Source organism: Bufo gargarizans, chromosome 6, assembly GCF_014858855.1.
Source record: "Bufo gargarizans isolate SCDJY-AF-19 chromosome 6, ASM1485885v1, whole genome shotgun sequence".
Classification (NCBI taxonomy): Eukaryota; Metazoa; Chordata; class Amphibia; order Anura; family Bufonidae; genus Bufo; species Bufo gargarizans.
This window is the reverse complement of record NC_058085.1, coordinates 95,462,254-95,487,316: the sequence shown is the minus strand read 5'-3', so window position 1 is coordinate 95,487,316 and position 25,063 is coordinate 95,462,254. Positions and strand designations below refer to the sequence as shown.

Here is a 25,063-nt window from a genome sequence, read left to right as displayed (position 1 = left end):
TTCCGAATAGCAGGAGTTCATATGCAAACGTTCAAAAGGAAGAAATACTAAGCGGCACTCACCAGTGTGAAATTCAAACTTGAAGCGTTATTTGGTAAAGTCACAATTGTCTAAGAAAACATAGGATTGGGGCTGGGTTGAGATCCTACCTGATCTTTGGTGATTTTTATAGCTTTGGTCAGATCAGTCTTGCAGTAAAATCGCATGTTGTTGATGGGATTTTGCTCTTTCATGCCGTAATCCATATGAATGACCTGCATAGACAGAGAGAAGAGAGTAAAACATATATAGTAAGGTGTGAAATGAAGTCTACAGGTTATTCATATCAGATCGGTGGGGATTCGATATCCAGCAACCCAACCAATCAACTATGGATGAAGCCAGAAGCCGACATCTCCACCCAATGTGTAGTGGCCATGCTGGGTTCCTGCAAGTCAGGTTCCATTCAACATTTAAAGCCCTGAAACTTCTTCAGACTGGTCATTCACTAGAGATAAGTCAGTCAAAGCCACTGATTTTGAAAGCATCATCTGTTGACAACTGTCCCCTGATAAAGATGTCCGGGGAAAGAGGGATCGAGAGCATGCTGGATTTCAGAATGCCAAATCCTTGACACACACAGAACTGAAGGTTTTCTACATTAATGAGCTTTCCTACAACTGCAATGTTCTATGGGAAAAGTATTCAGACGCTCGACTACGCGCACATATGGTAAAAATCCCTTGTGTTGGATCATATAGAAGAGGAGGACTTACATCCACTATAAAATCCTCAGGGCTGAGCCTGATGTCTGATGTACAGTACTGTGGGGTGGAATTTGCCAAGTCAGCTGGTAGTTTGTCATACTCCTCCTGTAACAGACCACAAAATAATACCACATAAAATACCATTGAAACCAATAATGGGAGCAGGAAAGGCAAACAGACGCCAGAACATTGAGATCTCACCGGCTTAATCCTGCTATCTGCATTCGGCTGAGTCTGTCCCACGTACTTATAGAGTTGCCGACGTTCTACTTTGCGCAGTATATCTCGGGCTTTGGACAGTTCGGGTTCATTGGAGTATAAAATCTGGTGCAAAATATTATCTGGCATGGAACAAAGCGAGAAAAATTGAAACAAAGTGGTTGGAGACACAAACAGTGTGTTAGTTGTGGCACAAGTTGCTTATGACCGGAACAGCGACTCTTTGTGAAACTGGTTTAGCTATAAATAAAGGCCTAGAAGCTAAGAGAGATTAGAGACAAACAAGCCTGTTGTATCTGGCAGATGGCCTGATTTAAATTCAGGACTCAATAAACCGTAACTAGCTGGCATAGGGAGCAGCACTGCTTACATTACCACTACCATGTACACTGGGTCACAACTGCCTTTTAACTCGTTAATGCCAAGGCCTGTTTATACCTTAAATTAATTGTCCGACCCTGAATCCGAATCCACAGGGGTGGACTGGCCAAAGACCTTACAAGGAAATTTCCCAATGTGCAGATGCCCAGGGGGGCCACCCAAGTTCTCCTCACGGCCACCGGACAGGTACATAAATGATCTGATGCTCTCCGCATTAAATAATGGTAGAAGACTCAGGTACTTATGCACCTGGCCAATGACCACAGGTGACCTCCTGAAGTCAACTGTATTGCTGTCCTCAGAATACGGTTTAAGGCTACATGCACACGAACGTTGTTTGTTTCAGTGTCCGTTTGTGGATAGGATGCGGACCTATTCATTTCAATGGGTCCGCAAAAAATGTGGACAGCACACAGTGTGCTGTCCGCATCAGTATGTCCGTTCCGTAGCCCCGCAAAAAATATAGAACATGTCCTATTCTAGTCTATTTTAAACATTGTTACAATGGATCTGCAAAAAAAATAAATAAAATAATATGATGGCATGCATCAGTTTTTGTTTTTTTTGCGGACCGCAAAACACATACAGTCATATGCATGTAGCCTAATTATCAGGAGATCCCTGTTTCTGGCTGCGTTAGGAGGATTTTATGGGGCTGTCTGTATTGCATGATTGACATGGCAGTGCAGACCGTGCTTACATTGTAAGCCCATTGGGGTGGAGGGTTTACCCCTTTGATTACCATTGTCCACCTGCATGCCGTTATTCTAGTGCAAAAATAACTCTGGGCAACTTGCCAATACCCAAGATGGCGCTGCCTGTTATGACATCATGTGGGCATGCGCTCCTGGATTTAGCTTTTGTGACTTGCTGCGCAATGGCCGAAGTAGTGGTAGGCATGTAGTACGCATGCTCCACTGACGGCATCGATTTCTACACTCTAGACGCAACCTGGCGCCTGCGCATTGCTATTCATCATACGCCGAGTATGGCGCAATACACCTGATGGGTATGATTGTGTTTTATTCCTATGTCCCACCCCCTCATCTTATCACTATTATCACAATGTATAGCACTTGTGTTTAATTAGCATCACTTATGTTTTATATCTGTTTTCGCAGAAATATTGACCTCTATAATCATGTATTTGAGATTGAAGTAATGTATCACTTTCCTTTTTTGCACTTGATTTCATCATGTACTATGGTGATTTTTTAATATTATGTATATTGCTTGTTTCACTTTTCATTCATGTAATTATTACTTCTATGAACTGTTTGAGCTATTTATATTTTGCCCTTCACTTGTGTTCTTTGCTTGAGAAAGGCTCTGTGTATGAGCCAAAACATTGCCTCACTGTACCACGTGTTTTTTCTACTGGATGTGCTCTTTGACACATACACAATATATATATATTTTTATATTTATTTATTTTATTGATAAATAGATCAATCCCCTATTCTCAATAGGTTATGGTCAAAGCTTTGTTTTTCTGCCTCTGCATTCCAAGACTCATAACATTTTCAGAGATTCCCAACTTTTCTGGTTTGAGGTCTACATTGTCAGAAGGATCCAATCCCAAGGGCCACAATAAAACTTAGAGAGGCTCGTTCATTGGGTGACCTTGGGCAATCTTCACTTAAAACTCACCTGTCAGCTTGGTATAGGCAACCATGTCATCCACTGAGCCAGAGATTGTATAGTACTTCCCATCTGATCCTTCAATCTTTATATGTGGATCGGCTTTCAAGAAAGCATCGGTAATCCTAAACAAAAAAGTAAAATTAACAACGGGAGAGGCATAACAGAACGTGAATGAGGCGGCTTTCTGCTTTCCAACAGGGACAACGTTAAGTTATAATTTTTCTTTTTAAACTTTTACCTTCACAATTTCTCCAATACCTCCAACAACACCAATTCATATGACTGTGGGGGTATATCCACACAGAGGATTTTCAGCGTGGGTTTCAGAGTGGATTCGGTGCAGAAAACCAGGCTGAATCTGCCCGATACTGTCCTCCATTGTTATCAGTGGGAGGCTCTGCCGCAGTTCACGCAGCTGAGGGTTTTTGCCACAAGGTTTTCAAGACCATGCCAAAAACGTACAGGCCCATTCTTAGTGCCCCCTCGCAAAGCTGTGGCAAAAGCCTGCCTGTGGTTTAGCTCCATTCAATGAAGCTAAACCTAGAGTGGGTCCACATGAAAACCCACGGCAGAAACTGCAGCATAGCACAGTGGTTTCTGCCATTGCATAGGTCATGGACAGAATCCTTCACACAGAACCTACACTTAGGGCCCATTCACATGACCGTATTTCAGGTCCGACTTTTTTTTCTTCATTTCAATAGGGCTGCAAAAGATGCGGACAGCACACCGTAAATAAAGATAGAATATTTCCTATTCTTGTCCAACTTGCTGACAAGAATAGGCATTTCTAACATAGACAAAAGTGTGCGGGACCACAAAACGCAGGACGCACACGGCCGGTATCTGTTTTGTCTGTTAAAACGGATACAGTCATGTGAATGGGACCTTACACAGCAATTAAATGTTTCTGGTCTCCAAACCAGATCCTCAAAGACAATGACCACTATTTGAAGTCAGCATTTACTTGTGATGAACAGGTCCATTCATACTCAAAAGCAGGAAGATATTTTTTTTAAATAAATGTGTAAAAGTAGCACTACTGCGCCTGGTTCCCCGGATAGGTGCTCACAGGCAACAGATTCACCCAATCTATGAAAATAACAGAATATATAAAGAGAGAGAGCTGGGCACTCACTATCTGGAGTAGGTGGTACTTTAGCTAATGTGTACAGTATACCACTAATTTTTATATATATATTATTAATAATGAATGGTCTGCCAGACTTTAAAATATAGCTATCCACTCAAAGAGGGACTAAGTGCGAAAAAAATAGAAGGATCCGATCGATCCGCCGCAAAACTAAATTGCACTGTATTATAACAATCAGCAAATTACTGCAGTACTTCCATCCAACTGATACAATGAACGCAATTCTCTGATAATAATCGCATTAAAAAAAAAATAGTCTATCTATACGTGATAGTGTCAGGAATGTTCGTAATGTTCCAAAGCACATAACCTTGAAAATATATCCAATTAGCTGTCGTATTAAAGTCAACTTCTATAAGCGTAAAAATCGGACAGAGTTTTCCTCTGCACAATAAGTTATACTCGCAAGCCAGGTTTCGGTGTCCCGCGTGGTGTACTACACCAGGCCCCCCGCTCCTGCTAACTTACATGAGTGTCAAAATTTTCCACCAGAGGCACATAATAAAATCGATGAACGTTGGTTCGTAATGTGAAGTCGTAAATTCAAAGACTTTCTTTGTTTGTATAGTCCATGCCGGCGTCTGCCTTATACACGTGCTTTCCTAACTGGCGCCAGCGTTTTAATCCGTAGTTCCAGGTCGTAGGTTGTCACAAACTTAAAATGTCTATACAGTACGGAATGATTGCTGTAAGTTGCGATTATCTTTATAGTCAAATGAAGGATCTAAACCATACACGTTTCGGGACTTTGGATGGTCCCTTCCTCAGTGGTCAAAAGATGTGGCATTATAATCAATCATCTGCGCCTGCTGGTCATCTGCGCCAGCACCCCAAACCGACTCTGTTTAGCCAACAGCGAGTCCTTATACAGGGACAGCTTTCTACCTGTAGACGAGCACCAATCAATCTAGCATATTGAGTGGAGCTCATTTAGCACATTTAAATGTAAAAGTGACTGTATAACAAACACACTTTATCCAGCTCATCTTCCTGGTCAATGTATGCTCCCGACTCCTAAAACCTTAGGGGAGTGTCCCCATTGCAGTCTGCAGTCAACTTGAAAAAGGAATGGTCTTGGATTCAAAAAGAGATCCTCTTAAAAACTTCTTTATTGGTACATTCATATACAGCAGACACAGCCACTTGGTACACAAGACAAGTTGACGCGTTTCGGGTACTTGACCCTTAGTCGTAACAATATCACATAGTGAGACACTGAAATTTAAATGCGTTCAGTGCTCGCCCCTCTAAAGTTCGGGGGAGGAGAGCACCTTCTTCATTGGTTGTCTCACTATGTGTCACACCCATCATCTAAGCTGCTAATCACAGGATAGATGTATTTCACATTGTGCTGAAACACTAGATCCAATTAACCCCTAGAGAACTATAGTCCCGTCATATTGACTAGAAAAAGGGGGAAAGAGAAACCGCACAGTGCGAATGGTATACTACACATAAAAACATATATAATATCATAACTAATATGACCTTGATCCTGCCGTTGAATTCCTAACATAAGGGATTACATCCATTACCCCTAGGAGAATGACATGTATAATACATTGCCTCCTAAGGCTACTTTCACACTAGCGTTCGATCGGATCCGTTCTGAACGGATCCGCTCATATTAATGCAGACGGTGGCTCCGTTCAGAACGGATCCGTTTGCATTACCATGAACAAAAAAAAAAAAAAAAAAAAAAAAAAAACATTTTTTTTTTTTTTTTGTTCATGATAGTGCAAACGGATCCGTTTTGACTTTACATTGAAAGTCAATGGGGGACGGATCTGTTTGAAAATTGAGCCATACTGTGTCAACTTCAAACGGATCCGTCCCCATTGACTTACATTGTAAGTCTGGACGGATCCGTTTGCCTCCGCACGGCCAGGCGGACACCCGAACGCTGCAAGCAGCGTTCAGGTGTCCGCCTGCTGAGCGGAGCGGAGGACAGACGGAGCCAGACTGATGCATTCTGAGCGGATCCGTATCCACTCAGGATGCATTAGGACAGTACGGATCCGTTCGGGGCCGCTTGTGAGAGCCTTCAAACGGAACTCACAAGCGGAGCCCCGAACGCAAGTGTGAAAGTAGCCTAAGTTGTAAATTTACTGATAGATGTACATTAGCTCCTTTTTAAATTTAAACCAGCCGGGACTCTACTGTTTAATCTGAATATCCAAAACGCCTCCCGTAGGAGGAGTTTTTTCCGGTGGTCACCCCCTCTCGTGGGTGCGAACTTCCTCTCTATTGCAAAAGCATTAAAGCTTTTTACTTTACGAGCATGCATTTGCACGAAATGTCTTGCTACATTGGAGATGTTTAATGCGTTGGGATTACTAATATAATTCAGATGCTCCAGGAGTCGATTCTTGAACATCCGAATAGTACTCCCAATGTACATCAAGTCAAATTCGATACAACGGATAATGTAAACCACTCCTGCAGTGTTACAATTGATGTAACTTTGAATTGGAAAACTGCAGGAGTGGTCCGAATTCTCAAAAGATTGCAAGGGAGTCACATAGTTGCAAGTTTTGCCCCCCCCCCCCCGCACCTTGTGAACCCCTTGTAACTGAGCCAGCTTTGTTTTTTATTAACCCCTGATCTGTTGGAGGTGAATAGAGACGGAGACAGAGAGCAGGACAATGTAGTAGCCCTCCTGGGTACGATTCTACAGCCAGATTTTAGTGCATTGTATAGGATCTCATCGTCATATAGGATAGGTAAACATCCCTCAATCACAGAGCTAATTTTATTAAATTCCTTACTGTATGTTATGGATAGAATCGAAATATTGTCCTGGTCCCTGTCTCCATGTACCTTCACACTCCTTCCTGGAGTTTTGCAGTTTCTCCTATCCTTTTCGGACCCAAAAAGCATATCACATCTATTTTTTTGCATCGCAAGGTTTCTACCCCTCAACAACATCCAGTCAGGGTAGTTTCTAGCTTTTAGCCTTTTGTCCACTATACTGAATTCCTCTTCTAGGAGCATTGGTGAACTGCAATTTCTCGCAGTCCGTATGTATTCCCCCACGGGGATCGCTCTGATAGTGTGTAGGGGATAATGGCTTCTGGCATTCAGAATCGAATTTCCAGCTACCTTTTTCCTATATGTTCGGGTGTGCACCACCTCACCTGGACAACCGTGGAGTGTCAAATCAAGGAAGTTGATACTGAATTCATCTACTGTGCACGTAAAGCGCAGGTTATAATCATTGGCATTGAGATAGGCCTGGGGGCCCGGGACGGCAGACACATCGCCCGCCCAGATCATGAGCAGGTCATCGATGTATCTGCCGTACCAGACCAATCCGGACCCAAATGGGTTATTCAAGCTATAAATGAATTTTTTTTTCCCAGTATGCCATAATTCGCCAATGAGGGCGAGAATTTGGCCCCCATTGACACTCCACGTGTCTGTAGATAGTGCACACCGTCGAACATAAAATAATTATGAGTCAGCAAAAAAGCCGCAACCTCACACACATAGTCTATATAGCTGGAATTGGATCCTGTATACCTGTGGAGGTGATACTCCATGGCTAACAGGGCGACCCCGTGGGGAATAGAAGGATACAATGCTATTACGTCTGCCGCAATCCATTTATAATTAGCTTGCCATATTTTAGATATTAGTTTAGATGATGGGTGTGACACAGTGAGACAACCAATGAAGAAGGTGCTCTCCTCCCCCGAACTTTGGAGGGGCGAGCACTGAACGCATTTAAATTTCAGTGTCTCACCATGTGATATTGTTATGACTAAGGGTCAAGTACCCGAAACGCGTCAACTTGTCTTGTGTACCAAGTGGCTGTGTCTGCTGTATATGAATGTACCAATAAAGAAGAAGAAGTTTTTAAGAGGATCTCCATTTGAATCCGAGACCATTCCTTTTTCAAGTAGAAATGACTGTACTCTGTAGAGGTGAATGACCATTTCTACAATCATTCGTCCCCATACAGTTTGCATACTGGCAACAGTGCATCTCCCGATTATCATATAGTACTGTTGGAATGGAATCTTGATTGCTAATCAATATGTTAATAGTCAACCCCGTTCCCTGCTGTGCCACTGCAAAGTGCTGCTGAAATACATTGAGAAGACTCCTGAGCGCGCGCTCACAATGCTGAGCATCTTCTGAGAGCAAGTTCAGAAGTCCTCTCAATATATTCCTGTGGTGCTGTGTCGGCAAGTACAAATGGGGGTGTAGTGTAAGGAAGGAAGCTCATGACCGTTTTATATCCAAGTTATAGTAACTGGCCTTACATTGTCTCAATGATGTTGCCAACTTTATGCTGGTATGCACGCCGATGGAGGCAGTTGCGTGTGTGGAACATATCATACAGATTTCCAACCTCCTACGAATAAAGGGTGAGAAAAGAAAACAGGTTTCAGTTTGTGCACACTACAATAAAGTGAGTTAAAAGGGTTGCCCCACGAAAGATATGCTACAGTTTTCAAACCAGCACATGAATACTTTTGTAATTGCATGTAATTAAACATTTAATATAGCTACCGAGTTATTTAATAAAATGTATCTGTATAGCGCCACCTGCTGTTTGTTTTTTCTTATTTATTTGTCCTACTTACTGAGAAGGCCGCACATGCTCAGTTTCATCCTTCAACTGCCTCCTGAGCTGTGATAGGAAGAAAGCTACAGAAGAAAGACACGCCCCCTGACAAAGGACACTCCCCTTGAGCTGCCAACTATATATGAATCTAGAAGAGCAATAGGAGCAATGAATGGTGAGATCTCTGGTGAGGTACAGGGCTGGTCCTAGCTTTGTTAGAAAGAGCTCGTCGTGTACTATATGATGTCAGATTTTTATTATTTACATTAATCATGGGATAACCGCTTACATTTTATATGTGGTTATCATTTGCTCAAGCCTTAAAGGGGTTATGCCATGATTGGTTTAAAAAATAAAATTCAGACATCATATCATAAGTACATGACAATAACTTTCTAACAAATCTAAAACCAGCCCTGTACTGCATAGGGGTCCACAGATCTCCCCATTCATTACTCCAATTGCTCTGGTAGATTATCTTCAGCCTGATAGCTGAGGGAGTGTGTCCTTTCTGCTGCAGCTTTCTCCCTGTAACTGCAGCAGCTTATAACAGAACATATGGCTGGTGGCAGTTGAAGATTTAAACAGAGCACGTTCGACCAGTTTAGCGAGATGGACAAAAAATAAAAAATAAAAAAAGAACAAACAGCAGGTGGCGCTATATAGATACATTTTATTAAATAGCTTATTGGCTACACAACATTTTTCACCCCTTAAGCCACCGTGATGTACTGGAGTGGGTCTCTGCAGCGGGCCCGGCTGTATCATACAGCCAGCACCCAGCTGCACTGACAAGAGAGCGGCGATCGTGCCGCCCCATCATTTAACCCCTCAGGTGCCGCAATCAACGCTGATCACGACACCTGTGAGTGAAGGCAGAGGGATGCGGTTCCCTCTTCCTTCCGATTGGAGCCCCCTGAGTGAAATTGCAGCGCTCCGATCGGTTTCCATGGCAGCCTGGATGCTGCTGAAGTGATCCATGGCTGCCACGGTAAGCTCCATGCTGCCATATGCAGAAAGCACAGGCAGCAGGGAACCTGTGAAAATCCTATTCACCCTAATAGATCTCTATTAGGGTGAATAGGACAAGGGATCAAAAGATCCCAGGTTCTAGCCCTCTAAGAGGGGTAAACGTAAAAAAAAAAAAAAAGTGAAAAAAAAAAAAAAAAAAAGGTAAAAATAAATTGTAAAAAAGTTTAAATCACCCCCCTTTCCCAATTTTACATATAAAAAAACATATATACAATAAAAATAAACATATTATTAGGTATCGCCACGTCCGTAAATGTCTGAACTATTAAAGTATTTTAAAAAATCCCTGCCCGGTAAACGACGTAACAAAAAAAATTCAAAACACACAGGGGAGGGGGTGCAGGACAAGACACCTCTCTATGATCCGCAAAGGAACGCACTCAAACCATGCCTAAATGGCTGCCAAGTGATTTTACATTCCTCGTGCAACAGGGCCATTGCAGGGTAAAGGCCTGGCCACGACTTTCCTCATCCTCATCAAAAAATGAGTTGTCTGCATGGGCCACGCTCTTAAAGGGAATGTGTCATAAGAAAATATAATATCAAGACATAGTTGATAATTACAATACTTACCTTCTCTCTGGTGCATATGTGTTTCTTTTTCCCAACAGCACAAACTCTCGCAAACTTGACAAATCGCTTATAATCAAAGTTGTTTTGAATACCCAGATGATGACAGTCCCTATTTAACAGAATAGAGAACACATAAATGGAGGTTAAAGGGACTGCATTATCAGAAAACAAACTATTCCTTAAAGAAAAATTTGATGTTACAAATATTTAAGAATATTTGGTGGTTATTTTAAATTTTTCATGTCTATATAAAAAAAATAAAAAAAATAAAAAAAATCTAAAATCCTCCAGTTTTCATACTGGCCACTAAGGCTACGTTCACATCTCCAGCAGGTAAATCCAATAGTCTGTTCTGGCAGAGGAAGAGACTAAGGGCTCATGCACACAAGTTTTTTGTGTTTCGTATACGGGCCATATTTTGATTTCGTATACGGAACCATTGATTTCAATGGGTCTGCAAAAGATGTGGACTGCACTCTATGCACTGTCCGCATCTGTTGCTCTGTCTCGTGGCTCCGCAAAAATTATGAGGCATGTCCTATTCTTGTCCGTTTTGAGGACAAGAATAGGCATTTCTATAATGGGCCTCCAGTTCCGTTTCGCAAATTGCGCCATCCTTTTTTTGCGGACCGCAAAAAAACGGCACGGTCGTGTGCATGAGCCCTAATGGAGTAGCCGTATCCGAGAGCCAGACACCACTGGATTCCCATTGACAATGGGACTAAAAGGATTTGATGGGAATCCGGTGGGTTTTCTGGCATAAATGCCGGCTTTCGGCCAGACAAATTGAAATTACTGGTATTTATGCCGCTAATCCGCAGGACCCCACTATTTTCAATGGGAATCCAGTGGTGCGGATAACTCAGTCTGTTCCTTTGCTAGAAAAGAGAGGTGTACCTACACTAAGCCTTATAATAGGCACTACTTCTTGGTCTGTACAGATAACTTTGCATCATTACCATAAGTAGGATTACAATGACAGCAATTTTTATTTAGAAAAAAAAAATATATAAAATATTATTTTCTATATAAGGCTCCGCAGAAAAGCCAGGATTTGTAGAAGTAATAAATATACTAAAATTTACCTGATCCTCACATTGGATCTGTTTACATGGCTTCAGTGGTGACATACCGTATACCCCCATGTGCCCACTGCAGCCGATTACGGACCTAACCAGTATATGGATGCTGCCATGTAAACCGAGAACTGAGGTGGGGTCAGAAAGAGTAGTGCTTGCTGGATGAAGTGGGGGTTTAATGGGTAAGCACAGGATAGTTTATCATGGACCAGGCTTTGGATGAAGTTTTTCATTATCTCGGAAAAACCCTTTAAATTAAATGAACAAGAGTGGTGACCTGCTGTGCTCGAGTCATGAGACCATTTGACATGACGCAATGGGAGAAGGTGACCACTGCGACAAGCCATTGGCTGCAGCGGTCACAGGGTGTTGACACAGGCCCACCTGGAAGCTGCAGAGCTGGAGGTGGATCTGAAACCCAGCGGCGGGGGATCAGGTAACTATAATCACCACTGCTGGAGAGGTCTGAAAAATGGTGGACAACCCCTTTAAAATTGAGTTAACCCAAGAAGACAGGTACCTGGCAAAGTAGTCCCATTTATCCACATCAATGCCATTGCGTTTGTTCGCCACAATCTCATAAAGAAAGATTTTGTCTTCTTGACGACCTTCATAAGGCCACTGTAAATGAAGAATGTTAGAGTTTGTACTTGGGATATGCCACCATCACAGACCCCTTTTTTAAATTAAAATAAACGTAATACTTCAAACATGGCTCAAAACATTTAATGAGGTTGTTTGCAGACATTTTAAGAGGTGCAAAGTAACATAGGTTGTCATAGGAGTTATCCATTATCAATGCTAAATCAAAACTTACAACATGGACTCAAAAATCTACAGTAATAGTAATGCTGCCCTACATTGAAAATGCTTCATGGTCTTGCCTGGCACGTTACTGGTGTAGTACAATGAATAATCCAAATCCCCTATATCAAGTGTTACTTACAGATGTATTCTGACTAGAATTGAAACAGTCCTCATCTTCAGGAGGCAGAGGTCCGGCTATCTGCTCCTTAATAAATTTTAAGTCTTCAGGCAAGACGAGGCCATATCTTTTCATTATGGTTTCCAGTTGATTGGATTCAATAAGGTGGTCGAACATCTTTACAGAAGCAGTCTCGTGCTAAAAACGAAGTTAAAAAAATAATAACATACAACTGAATATAATTGGGCTACATTTACTGAAAACTGGTAAAAAGTCAGGTGGAGTAAGATAAGCACGATTTTTAATAAACTTGGCGCATCTTGCACTATCTATAATGGAGGATTGCAATGTGGGTGTTTGGGGACAAACTGCTTATGGACACCATAAAAATTCAGATTTTTGATCATGGGTTTCGCTACAAATTGTGGCAAAAACTGAGAGAAAAATCGGTTTGTACAGTGCATTTGCTTAGAATTATATTCTTTCCTGTGTCTGTGATTATTTAGGCATCTCGTATGAATTTGTGTTCCTATGGAGGATGAAGATGGCTTCAGTAGAGAGAGGCCGAATATATGCCTAAGCAGAAAACCTGGTAGTCATCAGGAGAAGTCAAACTGGTGGTCTGGGCTGGAAGGAAAAGAAGAGGATAGAAAAAAAAAAGTCTGAGTAGCTGAGGACTAAATGACAAATGTTCCATTCCCCTCGTCAAGAGGATTTGTCTCTATACAGTGTGATATTGTTGAAGTCACTGTGTAGGGACAACCCCAGTTGTCAAAGCTAGGAGTAAAAGATTGTGTTTACTATAGACCTAGCATGGCAGGTCAGCAGTGGCAAGTATGGGGTGGTCAAGTTTAGACCAGGACCTTCTTAATCTGCCATTGGCTGGCTGTCTGTGTGCCAAAAACTGGAATCTATTCCAGGTATGGGCATGTGTAGATTTGAGTTATAATTTACACTAGATTTCACATAGTATCTGTCACAATAATATTCTAGCTCAAATGGCACAAAAAAGATATTGTGCCATTTGACTAATAGCAGCTAAGAGAATACAGCTAAATGGTTTTTTTTTTATCAGTCTGCTGTATTCATTAATGGGATTTTTCAGAAGTTTGAAGAGGTTGTGGAACTTCTCATCGAATACCGAGGACAGTTCCGTACATTGTTTAGTGGCTGTGCTTGGTACTGCAGCCCAGGTCCATTCGCTTGAATATGACTGAGCTCCAAATAGTTCATGTGAGTGATGAATGAGACAGTGGCCCACAAAGAATTTGTGTAGCTCAACAGAGCAATGTGACCTCTTCAAACAGCTAACCGGTGTGGTTGTCTTTTTCCTTATGTGTCGTGTGTGTGTTGTGTTAGTTTGTCTACCCCGTTTGTCTTGTTTACATGTATATGCATTTTTTTGGTGGGGTGGGGGGGGGGGGGATACTCTGTGCTGGGTGTTTCTTAATATGTGCGGATATCTTCAAACAGGATGTATAGCCCTAATGTTATTAATTGTACTGCGATTTCCATGAAGTACTTGTGCATGTTGTCGTATGATATACCTCAATAAAATGATTGAACAACAAACAGCTAACTGGCAGGAGATGGTGGAAGTCGAACCCACACCGATCAGATATTAATGACCCGAGGATAGGCCATCAATACTGACCTCCTAGAAAACCCCTTTACGAGAACACACACATTACCTCTTCCTATCCCTAATGTAGAAATGGAAGCAGGTTCAAAAGCTATCAAAATTTAATCCAGCGATGCAAAATTTAGCTTGAACAAGCCTTTTTCAATCTTGCTTAAGCCAAAACAGTGCCACACTGGATTACATTTTGATAGCTTTTGAACCACAGTTTTGAAGTGCTGCTTCCATTTCTGTACATAAGGCAGCCCGTCACTGCTGACAAGAAAACGGCGAGGCAGGGGGAGTGCACCACTTCTAAATACAGGTTCAGGAGCGCATTCTGGAGGCCAATTTTTCTATTGCTGTTCTATGGCATCCTATTGTGAGTACAGATGTTATACAGTGCCAAAGCATTAGAAACTCCTTCAAAGTAACTTTTTTTTTTTTATGTTGACCCCCTACGGCAGTGGTGACGAACCTATGGCACGGGTGCCAGAGGCGGCACTCAGAGCCCTCTATGTGGGCACCCACTCCCTGGATAAGGTCTATGGCGTTCCAATATGCCTTAGACTTTTCTTGCCATTCATCAGTGCAGGGCACGCTATGGACAGCACAGGCAGCGCACTGAATGTAGTAAGGCTATTATAGCTAAATGATAAAGTACATGGAAGATATACTATACTGGACTGGACTGTAGTATTCAGTGTTGGCACTTTCCCATATATAAGTGGGTTCTGGGTTGCAGTTTGGGCATTCGGTCCCTAAAAAGTTCGCCATCACTGCCCTACGGTATTGATCTTGGGGAAACAGACTTTTGGGGCTTTTTTTTTATTTTTTATAAATTAAAAAACTACGCATGTGTTTGTACAGGTATATTTTAGACACCAAAACCCCTTGCTATACTAAATATAGCTAAGGCTACTTTCACACTCGCGTTTTGTGTGGTCATGGACGGATCCGTTCAGATAATTCAACAGTCTGCATCTGTTCAGAACGGATCCGTTTGTATTATCTTTAAGATATCCATCCATCTTGAACACCACTGAAAGTCAATGGAGGACGGGATCAGTTTTCTATTGTGCCAGATTTTGCCAGTGAAAACGGTTTGGCTCAGTTTCAGATGGACACCAAAACGCTGCAAGCAGAATGGAAACTGAACTGAGGCTTTCTGAGCGGATCCTTTGCTATTCAGAATGCAAACTGATACGTTTCAGACCGCTTGTGAGAGCCCTGAACGGATCTAACAAACGGAAAGCCAGAACGCGAGTGTGAAAGTAGACCAAAACGAATACCTATATTTTAAAATTTGTTTATATTTTACACACGCAAGGTCCGCTATACCATTGCTAAAACTAATAAATATATTTAGTATTTGTTTATGAAAGAAAAAGGAGGAAAATGTGCGTATGTAGTCTGCTATACTATTGCTAAAACTAATAGCTAAAGCTTTAACTTATTTTTTTTATTTGAGTTTTTATTCACTTCTTTATGGGATTTTTTTTATTTTCATTAACCCATTAACCCCAGAATAGTGCTCTCCCCCCCCCCCCCCCAAGGACGTTCTCTGTGTGCACCCCTGACCACTTTTCTTCACTGTGAATCCCTGTGACCTAGGGTTTTAGAGGAGGAAAATAAGAAAAAAATTCACATCAGACCCCCAATCTTCATCAGACCTAAGCTATGACAAAAAATAAACAACTTGCCTATCCTGCTCTGGATGGTGCCGTCACTTGGGAGATCCAGTGCACTCTTCCTGCACAGCATCAGATCATAGTGTGCCCTTAAGCACACTACGTACACACCTTAAGACGACCAGGGAGTGGTGAGCTATACCAGTGCTAGACTCATCGTTCCCCGGCCCTTCCATTAGTATTCATTTTATAAGATACATTGCCATTTTTCTACACTTTTGGGGGGGGGGGGGGGGGGGGGTAGTGGGTCTCATAAAACGAAGTGTGGCAATAAGTGAGTGGTTAATATCTCTTACTAGCCAAAGAATACAATACTTTTTGGGCTGCCAGGGATTAGAGTGCAACATAATGTAACCTATATGGGGGCCTTTGCTTTGGTGCCTTATCTAGGCCTCCAGCATTATGATGGAGATGTTAAATCCCCTACTGGATAGTCATTGTTAGAAGTCAACAAAATGGTCAGTCACCTTGAAATTCTTCTGTGGACATGCAAGAGGCATGAATCTTCCATCAAACATATGAGAAAACGGTCCATGTCCTGAAACGGCAGTAATACAAGTCCTTGTGACACAATTTTTTTACTTATTTAACTGGGGAAAGTATTACCAATTTGGATGCTATTTACCCAAGTCATGGCACAGGCCTGCAATCTGGACACACAAGATGTCTCGCTCATTTATTTGTAGCTCTGGCTGTCTTTCATGTAAGGTGCGTACAAGGCATCCAGCCAGGTGACCAACACTATGGAGATAAAAAAATAAAAATAAATTATATATCATGAGACAAAATACATGATATTCAATTTTCTAAACATGAGTGAAAAAAAACAGGAACCCAACTCAACATTTGTTGACAGACAGTAAATCAGAGTATAATGAAGAGCACAATGTAATATATGGCAAAAAAAAAACAAAAAACGGTCGCTTACCCAATGGAGTGCTCAAATCTATTGTGGGTGGCTCCTGGGAACACATAGTAGCTGCCTCCAAGCTGTTTGATATATCGCAGACGCTGGAACTGAGGAGTGTCTATTATATGAACTAACAACGGGTGTAACTCAATATGTCCATGTATGGGATCATTGAAGACCTAAAGTGCAAAATAAGAACATTAAAACAAGAAAAAAATAATGTCAAAGTCTTACAAGTTTTGGGTTTCCAGCATTGCGAGATCTGTAGGCCAAGAGTCTAGTTTGACCAAGTGATTTACCTTGACTCCATAAAAAACATGCAAGTTTTTTTTAATTATTTTTTTTTTTTAACTCTTATTAACAGAATAGAAATAACATCGACATCATACACTTCTGTTACATGTCATAATACAGACAGAGGCCCCATGCACACGGCCGTGTTTCATGGCCGTGAGTGGTCCGTGGAACCGCGGCCTGGATCCCTCCTGAGAGCAGGAGCGCACGGCGTCACTGGTTGCTATGACGCCGTGCGCTCCCTGCTGCCGCCGCAATACAGTAATACACTGGTATGATCTATACCAGTGTAGTACTGTACTGTGCCGGCAGCAGGGAGCGCACGGCGTCATAGCAACCAGTGACGCCGTGCGCTCCTGCTCTCAGGAGGGATCCAGGCCGCGGTTCCACGGCCCGCACACGGCCGTGTGCATGGGGCCAGATATAAAGATTCCTTTTAATCAATTGCTTCAAACACCCACTGCCCAGTTGCGAATCCCTTATTTCTTTGGCTGACGTTACATTATACAATACATTCAGGTTACCCCACTAAACCGACTGAACCATGGATCCTCGAGCCGTTGACCAAGCTTGCCGCAGTCTTGAGGTTGAGTAGATAGTGTGGGGCGACCAACACCACAGACCCCAAACCCTGTCAAATTTTTGAGGTTTATTGCGGTGTTTAAAACACCAACACCATATATGGTAGGATCTGGTTTATCTGTAATTTCCACAAGGACAAATTCGCTGTAATGGGGTTGTACCATCTCAAAGCAATACATTTACGTGCCATAAATAAAGATTCCCTCAAAAATGTTGTCATGCAATGATCCCAACTATCCTCAGTCAGTAGTCCCAGCAGGAAAACATCAGGTGTGCAGGCCACCTGAACCGGCATCAAGTTTGAAAGAAAGGCAGTCAGTCACCTCCTTCCAGAATGTGGCAATCGGGCTACATCTCCACATCTTGTGCCAGAAGTCCGCCTCCAGTTCCCCACACCGTGGACATGCCGTGGATGGTGCTCTACCCATTCTATATAGCCTAGTTGGTGTGAGATATGTCTGATGAATGATGTAAAGTTGGATTATTTTGTTATTGACTGCTGGTGATACTTGTAAATGAGATTCTATTAAAACAGTTATGGATTCTTCTGTGAGTGAGGGTATCAGTCTTTTCCATTTGTCTATTACCATGAGGGGATTGGCACTGACCTTTGCATGTCCTAAGTGTGAGTAGATTACTGATACTAGTCCTCTGGGGCCCTGGGTTTCGACGACTCCTATGAGTGGGTACGTAGAGACCATGGTGCTGGTGTTATGGATTCTGCTACCACTGACCACAACTTGGTCCGTGGTAGCGGAATCCATAACGCGATTCTTCGATAACCCGGACTCCAACTTTAGACGCCGAACTTAAAACACAAGTTCGCTCAACACTACCCATAACCACCTGTGTATGCGGCAACGATTGATTGGCCCACAGAGGTATATCTGAGACGATCTCCGTAAATTGGGTTGGCGATTTAGCCTCTTTCTAGGTCGTTTGAGCCAATTTGTGCAGCGGCAACAATGGTTCCTGGAATTTAGGGGGAATTTCCAAAACTGACCATAACCTGTAACAGTTTAGGTAGCGTTTTAAAAAGTACTCCGAGGTGGGCAGGTCTTCAATTGTATACCAGGTACAGTAGCTGGCCTGCCAGGTAATATAGATAATAGTCCGGTAGCGACATGCCTCCCTCTGTTTTTGGCCGTTTTATAGTAGCAAGGCTTAGTTTAGTGCGGGATCTGCCCCAAATAAAAACTTTAGTCAGGGAATCTATTAATTTAAACACCAATTTGGGTATGTGTACCTCTGAGTGTTGAATAGCGTAAAGAGCCTTGGGGAGTATAATCATTTTAATTAAGTTAATGCATCCTGCCACTGAAATAGGCAATGTCTTCCCGCTTTGAAGCTTGCTCCGTATGTGATCAATTAAGGGATAAACGTTAAGTGACAGGGCCTGGGAATGTCTTAGTAATATTCACTCCCAGATATTTGACTGTTTACCTTTAGCCGTTCCACATGGGAAGCACCTGTCCAGGCTGCCCAGAGCCATGTAAACTGAATTCTCCCATTTAATTCTTAGGCCCGAGAACTCCCCAAATTCGTTTATCAAAGGAATGTATGAGGTGAGGATAAATACAAAATGATATCAGCATATAGTCCTATACGGACCCCTCTCTCCCTCATGGTCACTCCAGTTATGTTGCTGCTACTCCTCACTCTACGTTTGGCGGAGCGATCCATCACTAAATTATGTCCATTCTTTTTGTCAAAAATACTGGAAACATTACAGACACTATTCATGTCAATGGGATTTATCAGTCTCCTTTTAAAAACAGATCCAGCATAGGCTACTTTCACACTAGCGTTTTTTTGCGGATCCGGCATGGACCTGCAAAAACGCTTCCTTTACAATAATACAACCACATGCATCAGTCATGAACGGATCCAGTTGTATTAGGTCTTCTAAAGCCATCACGGATCCGTCTTAAAGGGACACTGACGGGCCCAAAAAGCATATTTAGGGGTATATATGACAGTATAGGTCTTATAAAGGGTATTAGAATCATGTAAGTATCCCCCCTGTCCGCCTCATAAATACAGTAATCTGAAGTTTTATAACCTGCTTTCCTGGTGTTCAATCTGCCCAAGGGGCGGTGCTTCATATCAACTTGCGCCCAGCCAGCCTCGCCACAACTGCCGTTTGAAGCGCCGCCCAGCTCATCAATATTCACTGAGCTGGGCGGCTACTCTGAAGCGCTGTACTAGTGTCCCCGGCCATCTTCAGCGCATGCGCTGGGCAAAACTGATCCGTTTTAGACCGCTTTTGAGAGCCCTGAACGGATCTCACAAATAAAAAGCCAAAACACCAGTGTGAAAGTAGCCATGGCTTCACTGTCAACAAGAGCCATCTCATTTTTAATTACTGAGGGGGGGCAGGGGTAACTCCAAAAGCACAGTTACTTATCACTACAAACTGCATTTTTTCTGTAGAAGAATCCATTGAAGGGGGAGAACAAACATAAGAACCGTCTGAGCAAACATCAATTATGCTGTTATCTGTGACTGGTGACCTTGTAATTACTGGGCGGCTTTCAATGGCCTTGGGTCAAAACTGGTTTCAGTAAACTGCTGCATCTTCCATCAGAGTATATGTTGGATTTTCTGAAGTATCCATTTGAAGGAAATCTCCAGTATATACATAAAGTAGCACACATGTAATAAAAATTATGTAAAAAATAAATAAATAAAAATAAAGTGTCAACTATAATTTTCTACGCAATAGAAAAAATAATAAAAAAAAATAAACTAAAAGGACTGGCATCCACGGGATATGTAATGGGAGCTTTCCAGACACACATGCATGCCTCCCAAGTGCCCTTCTTTTACCCAAGTCCCTCTTTAATCCTTAAATGTTCCTTTTTTTCCCCTCCCCTCCCTTGCTACCACTGCCTGGCCCTGTCAATCAAGGAAGCAAAGCTGGGGCTGGCCTCAGAAAGCAGTGGAGCTTGGGTGCAACAAGAGCAATGGTGAAGCCCTCATTGCACCAAAGGCCTAATTTGCATATTAGAAAAAGTATAACTCAGGAACGGATCCTAGGATCAACAACCGAAAAATAGAATTTTTAATTCAGGTGAACCCCAGCTTTGTGTTTATGCGAAGAGTTTGATAGGGAGGTCACTGGGGACAGAGTGCCTTTAAGTGTTCAACATCTTGTTGACGTCTTACTGTATAGCGGGCTTTTTCCCGCTATACAGTGCCCAAGTGGTATATCATGCATGACGCCAGTCTGCTGTCCTATATCCTCTTCTCCATCAGTTAAATGACGGCTTATGGGTGGAATAATGGATATCGGTCACCAGTTTTGTAACTGTGACACTGTCTGACCTGTTACATGTGCACTTAGAAGCTGAAGGCATCTGTGTTGGTCCCATGTTCATACGTGCCCGCATTGCTGAGAAAAATTATGTTTTAATATATGCAAATTAGCCTCTAGGAGCAACGGGGGAGTTACCATTACACCTACAGGCTCTGCTCTCTCTGCAACTGCCATGTCCTCTGCACATTGATTGAATTTAGGAGTCCGGGCCAGATAGGATCACTCATTAAAACATATTTCTCAGCAATGCGGGCACATATGAACATGGGACCAACACAGATGCCTTCAGCTGCCAAGCGGACATGTAACAGGTCAGCTGGTTTCATAGACACAAATCTGCTGACAGGTGCCCTTTAAACTCCTGTAGCATAGGATAATCAGGTAAAAATTCCCCCACGGCTATCCTATTCCTACTCTGCTGCAGTTTTCCAGCTCCCAAGAAACCCTGGGTCAGCAGATGCTGATTTGTTAGTCTAGAGCAGGACTGCTCAACTGGGAGTTGTAGTTTTGCAACAGCTGGAGGGCCGCAGGTTGAGCATCCCTGGTCTTGAGAATGGCTACTGCAGACAAATCCCATGAAGCCAGTAGGTGAGGGAAGTCTATTAGCAGACTGCACAGCTTATCAGCAGACAAGAAACATGACCCAGCACATACTGACTCAATGTGTGCACAGAAGAGGAATACACTTCACACTGATAACAGCTCAAGGTTACATAAACTACCTGGCAATGTCTACACCGCTGACAAAGGATCCACAAACCTTTCCGGTCCTGTGTCAATAAGGCCCATCTACAAACCAGCCAGAATGGCCGACCTTCCCCCCACCGACAGCGAAATTGCACAATAGGTGAACACAGAGAATTACAGTCTTTCCAGTGAAGAATTTTTTCCAACTTTCCGTGCCTATATAGATCTATATTTGAAGTTTTTCAACTATTCCAAATGCCCAAAAATTAATTTTAGTATTCTTGACCGCTGAAGTTCCAGCACTTATCCCTGCTGCACATACAGAAGTTGCACGCCACAGCTAAGCATGCGCCGCTAAAGCCTGGCATAGGACATTGGTGCAGTGCTTTGGGCGTAGTGAAGCCAGCGCAGGCAGGAGCTTTGCATGGCACAACACTGCTTATGTCTGTGCCCGTTTTGATAAAGCCTGGCATAGCCCTTGGGTATGCTGTAAATATAGGTCAGGCTTTAGTGGAGCGCAGCGGGCATGAGCAACGATATGTGCTCGTGCCAATACTCAGTATGCACCAGATCTTATTCCTGTAGAACTCCTGTATGGCATATTTTGACAGGAAAACAGGCCGTGCCGGTTTGTTGCTTTCCCATGCCAGACATGGGAGCAGCGTTTTAGTGTGTGGCATGGGAAAGTGAACAAACCGGATCTGGCAAACATTGACTTAGGGTGGGTTCACATCTGCGTTCTCGATTCAGTTATGGCTTTCCGTTATAACATGGTTATAACAGAATCCATAAGACGGAAGAAGGACGGATCCGTTCTGCTGCCTATAGACTTGTATTATGACAGAATGCAAAACGGAAGCCTTTAAAAGGCATTCCCATCTTAATAGAAGTCTATGAGAATCATAATGAATCCGTCCCGTTTCCGTTATGAAGAACGAAGAAAAAAGTCCTGTTGACAGGACTTTGTTTTCCGTCTTGCATAACGGGAACCAGACGGATCCGTTATGATTGCAAATAGACTTCTATTAAGGCGGATCAAAACGCCTCTTAAAGGCTTCCGTTTTGACTTCGGTCTTATGGATTCCGTTATTTTCCATTATAAACATGTTCTAACGGAAATCCATAATGGAATCCAGAATGCAGATGTAAAGCCACCCTTACAATGGTTTTAGTGCCAGATCCAGTTTCTTCATTTTCAATATAATACAACCGAATCCGCTCTGAACGGATGCAGCTGGCTGTATTAATAGGACGGAAGGATTTTGCTGTGGTTTTGAGATCCCCTGCCGGATCTCAAAACCTATAGTGATGATGCTGATGTGAAAGTAGCCTAATTTTGCAAATTATGTAGTGGGCAGGTGGAAATAAAATCCCAAATGGGATGGGATTCCACCATAGTTTTATGGGTTTTATTTTTACGGGGTTCCCTATGTGGTAAAACTGATCTGTTATCTTCTTTCTTCAGGTCAGTAGGATTACAACGATACCACATTTATATCGTTTTTTTCTTGTGTTTTAGTACTTAAAGGCTATGTACACCTAAAATCATTTTTTTCAACTGGTCTTTATTAAAGACATGGAGCCCTTTTTTTAGTACAGAGCAGACATGATCTAATAGCAGAATCGCTCTCTTTTCCGTCATTTGGGGAGCTGACGGGCTCCTGATCTCTGACTTTATAAACACTCAGTATAGCTCAGTTCCCACTGATAAGAATCTGGCTTAAATAAGTGTTTATGACCTCTTAGCAGTTTAGAGATAAGGTTAGTTAGATGACCAGCACAAAGTGAAAGGTAATGTACCAGTCACACAGTTAGAAAAAGTTAACTGCTCAATATTTTAAATAAAACACAAATTGAAAAAATGATTTTGTCAAAAATGAGTAAAATGCAATCATAAACAAATTGCCTCCGAAGGTGTACATACAAATGTCTTTTCACCATATTCTGATCATCAGATATTTACATGTTGTGCATGTGCTAATTTTTTGCATGGTGATCTGTAGTTTTTATTTATACCATTTTGGAGTGTGTGTGACTTTTTGGTCACTTTTTATACAATTTTTGGGGAGATGAAGCAACGAAAAAAACGTTGAATCGGCCATTTGGATTATTTTCTCATTATGTGTGGTGGTGCAAAAGATTTCTCGTTTATTTTTACTATACGAGAAAAGGCAGTGATTTGAATATAAAAAAAAATATAGATATAGAGATATATATATATATATATACACATATACACACACACACACACATAATTTTTACTTTCTTTTCCACTTATATTAAAGGGGTTGGACACGTTCTGATTACTGTTGACCAATGTGTTTGTAAGATGATTATATTGCACTTATATATTTTATATAGCATGTTCATTGTTTACAAAGTTTTTTGTGTTGTCCACCCAGAGGTCCTGTTCTTAAGATGGACGCTGATGGAGGGTCATGTGACCAGGCAAAACACCTCCATGTGAGGTCTCCTCCATTCAAATACACTGCACCTGCACTTGTTCTCTTTGAAGTTCAGTGCAGGTGCATTGTATTTGAATGGAGGAGACATCACATGGAGGTGAACTGCCTGGTCACATGACCCTCCATCAGCGGCCATCATTGACAGGAACTGTGTGAACAGCACAAAAGATTTTGTAAACAAGGGACTGTACCTTCTGAAATATAGAAAATAGTGCAGAATTTCAACAAAGCGAATACTAGCAAGAGCCATATAATCATCTCACAAATATTGGTCAACAGTAACCAGAAAGTGGCTAACCCCTTTAAAGTATAACTGTCATATTTATTTTATTTTTTTGCGTATTGGATTGTGGTGATTAATATCACCTTGGTGGCCCTATTTAAACTTTTCACTGTGTATTCAATTACCCCTTAATTCCACATTTTTGTTCCCTGTACTGCCTACTTTTACCTGTGCTTACAATAGGGTTGCTAGGCATGGTCCGTCTATCTGTTGAAGGATGAGCACACAGTGTGCAGGGTCAGAATACTGACAGACAGGGACTGTAAGTAAATGATTAAAGCCAGGTCCTCCCCAGCAGCTGATAACAGTGCCTGGGCTGTGTGCACTTCTCCCTGTCCCTGCGCTTGGCAGACGCTCCCTCACTCAGCAGACTTGGAGGATGCAGAGTTGAACCAGCGCAGAGCAGGGAAGGGAGATCTGCCATCTGCTCAGTGTATAAATGAAAGCAACATGTGGTAAGAGGACCCCTTTGTGCTGCAGGAGATTAACCCTTTAGGGGGAGGGCTGTGGTTACTGACACTTTTGGGGGGCTAGTGTTACTGGCTAGTGAGGGCAGGCGGGATTAGCCTCAGGGTGAGGGCGGTGGCGGCCATCTGAACTAAATAGTGAAATTGCAGTTTTATGCAGACTGGTTGCTAAGGGCTGAATCTTATTAAATATAGGGTAAGTCAGTCTAATAGTAACTGATTCTGGAATATCATGTTATTAGTAACTACATATATGAAAATTGAAATGAGGGTCTAAGTGTGACAGTTATCCTTTAAGTCTCATAGTAACATAGCGGTAGTAAGCCTCCGGCTCCCACAGAGAACGTACAGCTCCCCCGAGTAAAATCCGCTCAGATGAAGTGGTCACAATTGATCATGGCATCTGGAGGGGTTAAATATCT

General features: G+C 42.3%; 1 protein-coding gene across 1 annotated transcript in view; it reads right to left on the bottom strand.

Annotated features, from left to right (window-relative positions):
• The window catches only part of SAMHD1 (SAM and HD domain containing deoxynucleoside triphosphate triphosphohydrolase 1), a 77,720-nt gene that overhangs the window by 36,748 nt on the left and 15,909 nt on the right, over window positions 1-25,063 (bottom strand). Inside the window, exons 4-14 of the mRNA XM_044297871.1 lie at window positions 16,563-16,723; window positions 16,260-16,375; window positions 16,102-16,172; window positions 12,347-12,523; window positions 11,921-12,021; window positions 10,322-10,430; window positions 8,412-8,503; window positions 2,997-3,112; window positions 948-1,087; window positions 756-851; window positions 150-254 (exon numbers count right to left, since the gene is read on the bottom strand). Coding sequence (XP_044153806.1) covers window positions 150-254; window positions 756-851; window positions 948-1,087; window positions 2,997-3,112; window positions 8,412-8,503; window positions 10,322-10,430; window positions 11,921-12,021; window positions 12,347-12,523; window positions 16,102-16,172; window positions 16,260-16,375; window positions 16,563-16,723 — 1,284 coding nt within the window. The remainder of the gene's footprint in view (window positions 1-149; window positions 255-755; window positions 852-947; window positions 1,088-2,996; window positions 3,113-8,411; window positions 8,504-10,321; window positions 10,431-11,920; window positions 12,022-12,346; window positions 12,524-16,101; window positions 16,173-16,259; window positions 16,376-16,562; window positions 16,724-25,063) is intronic.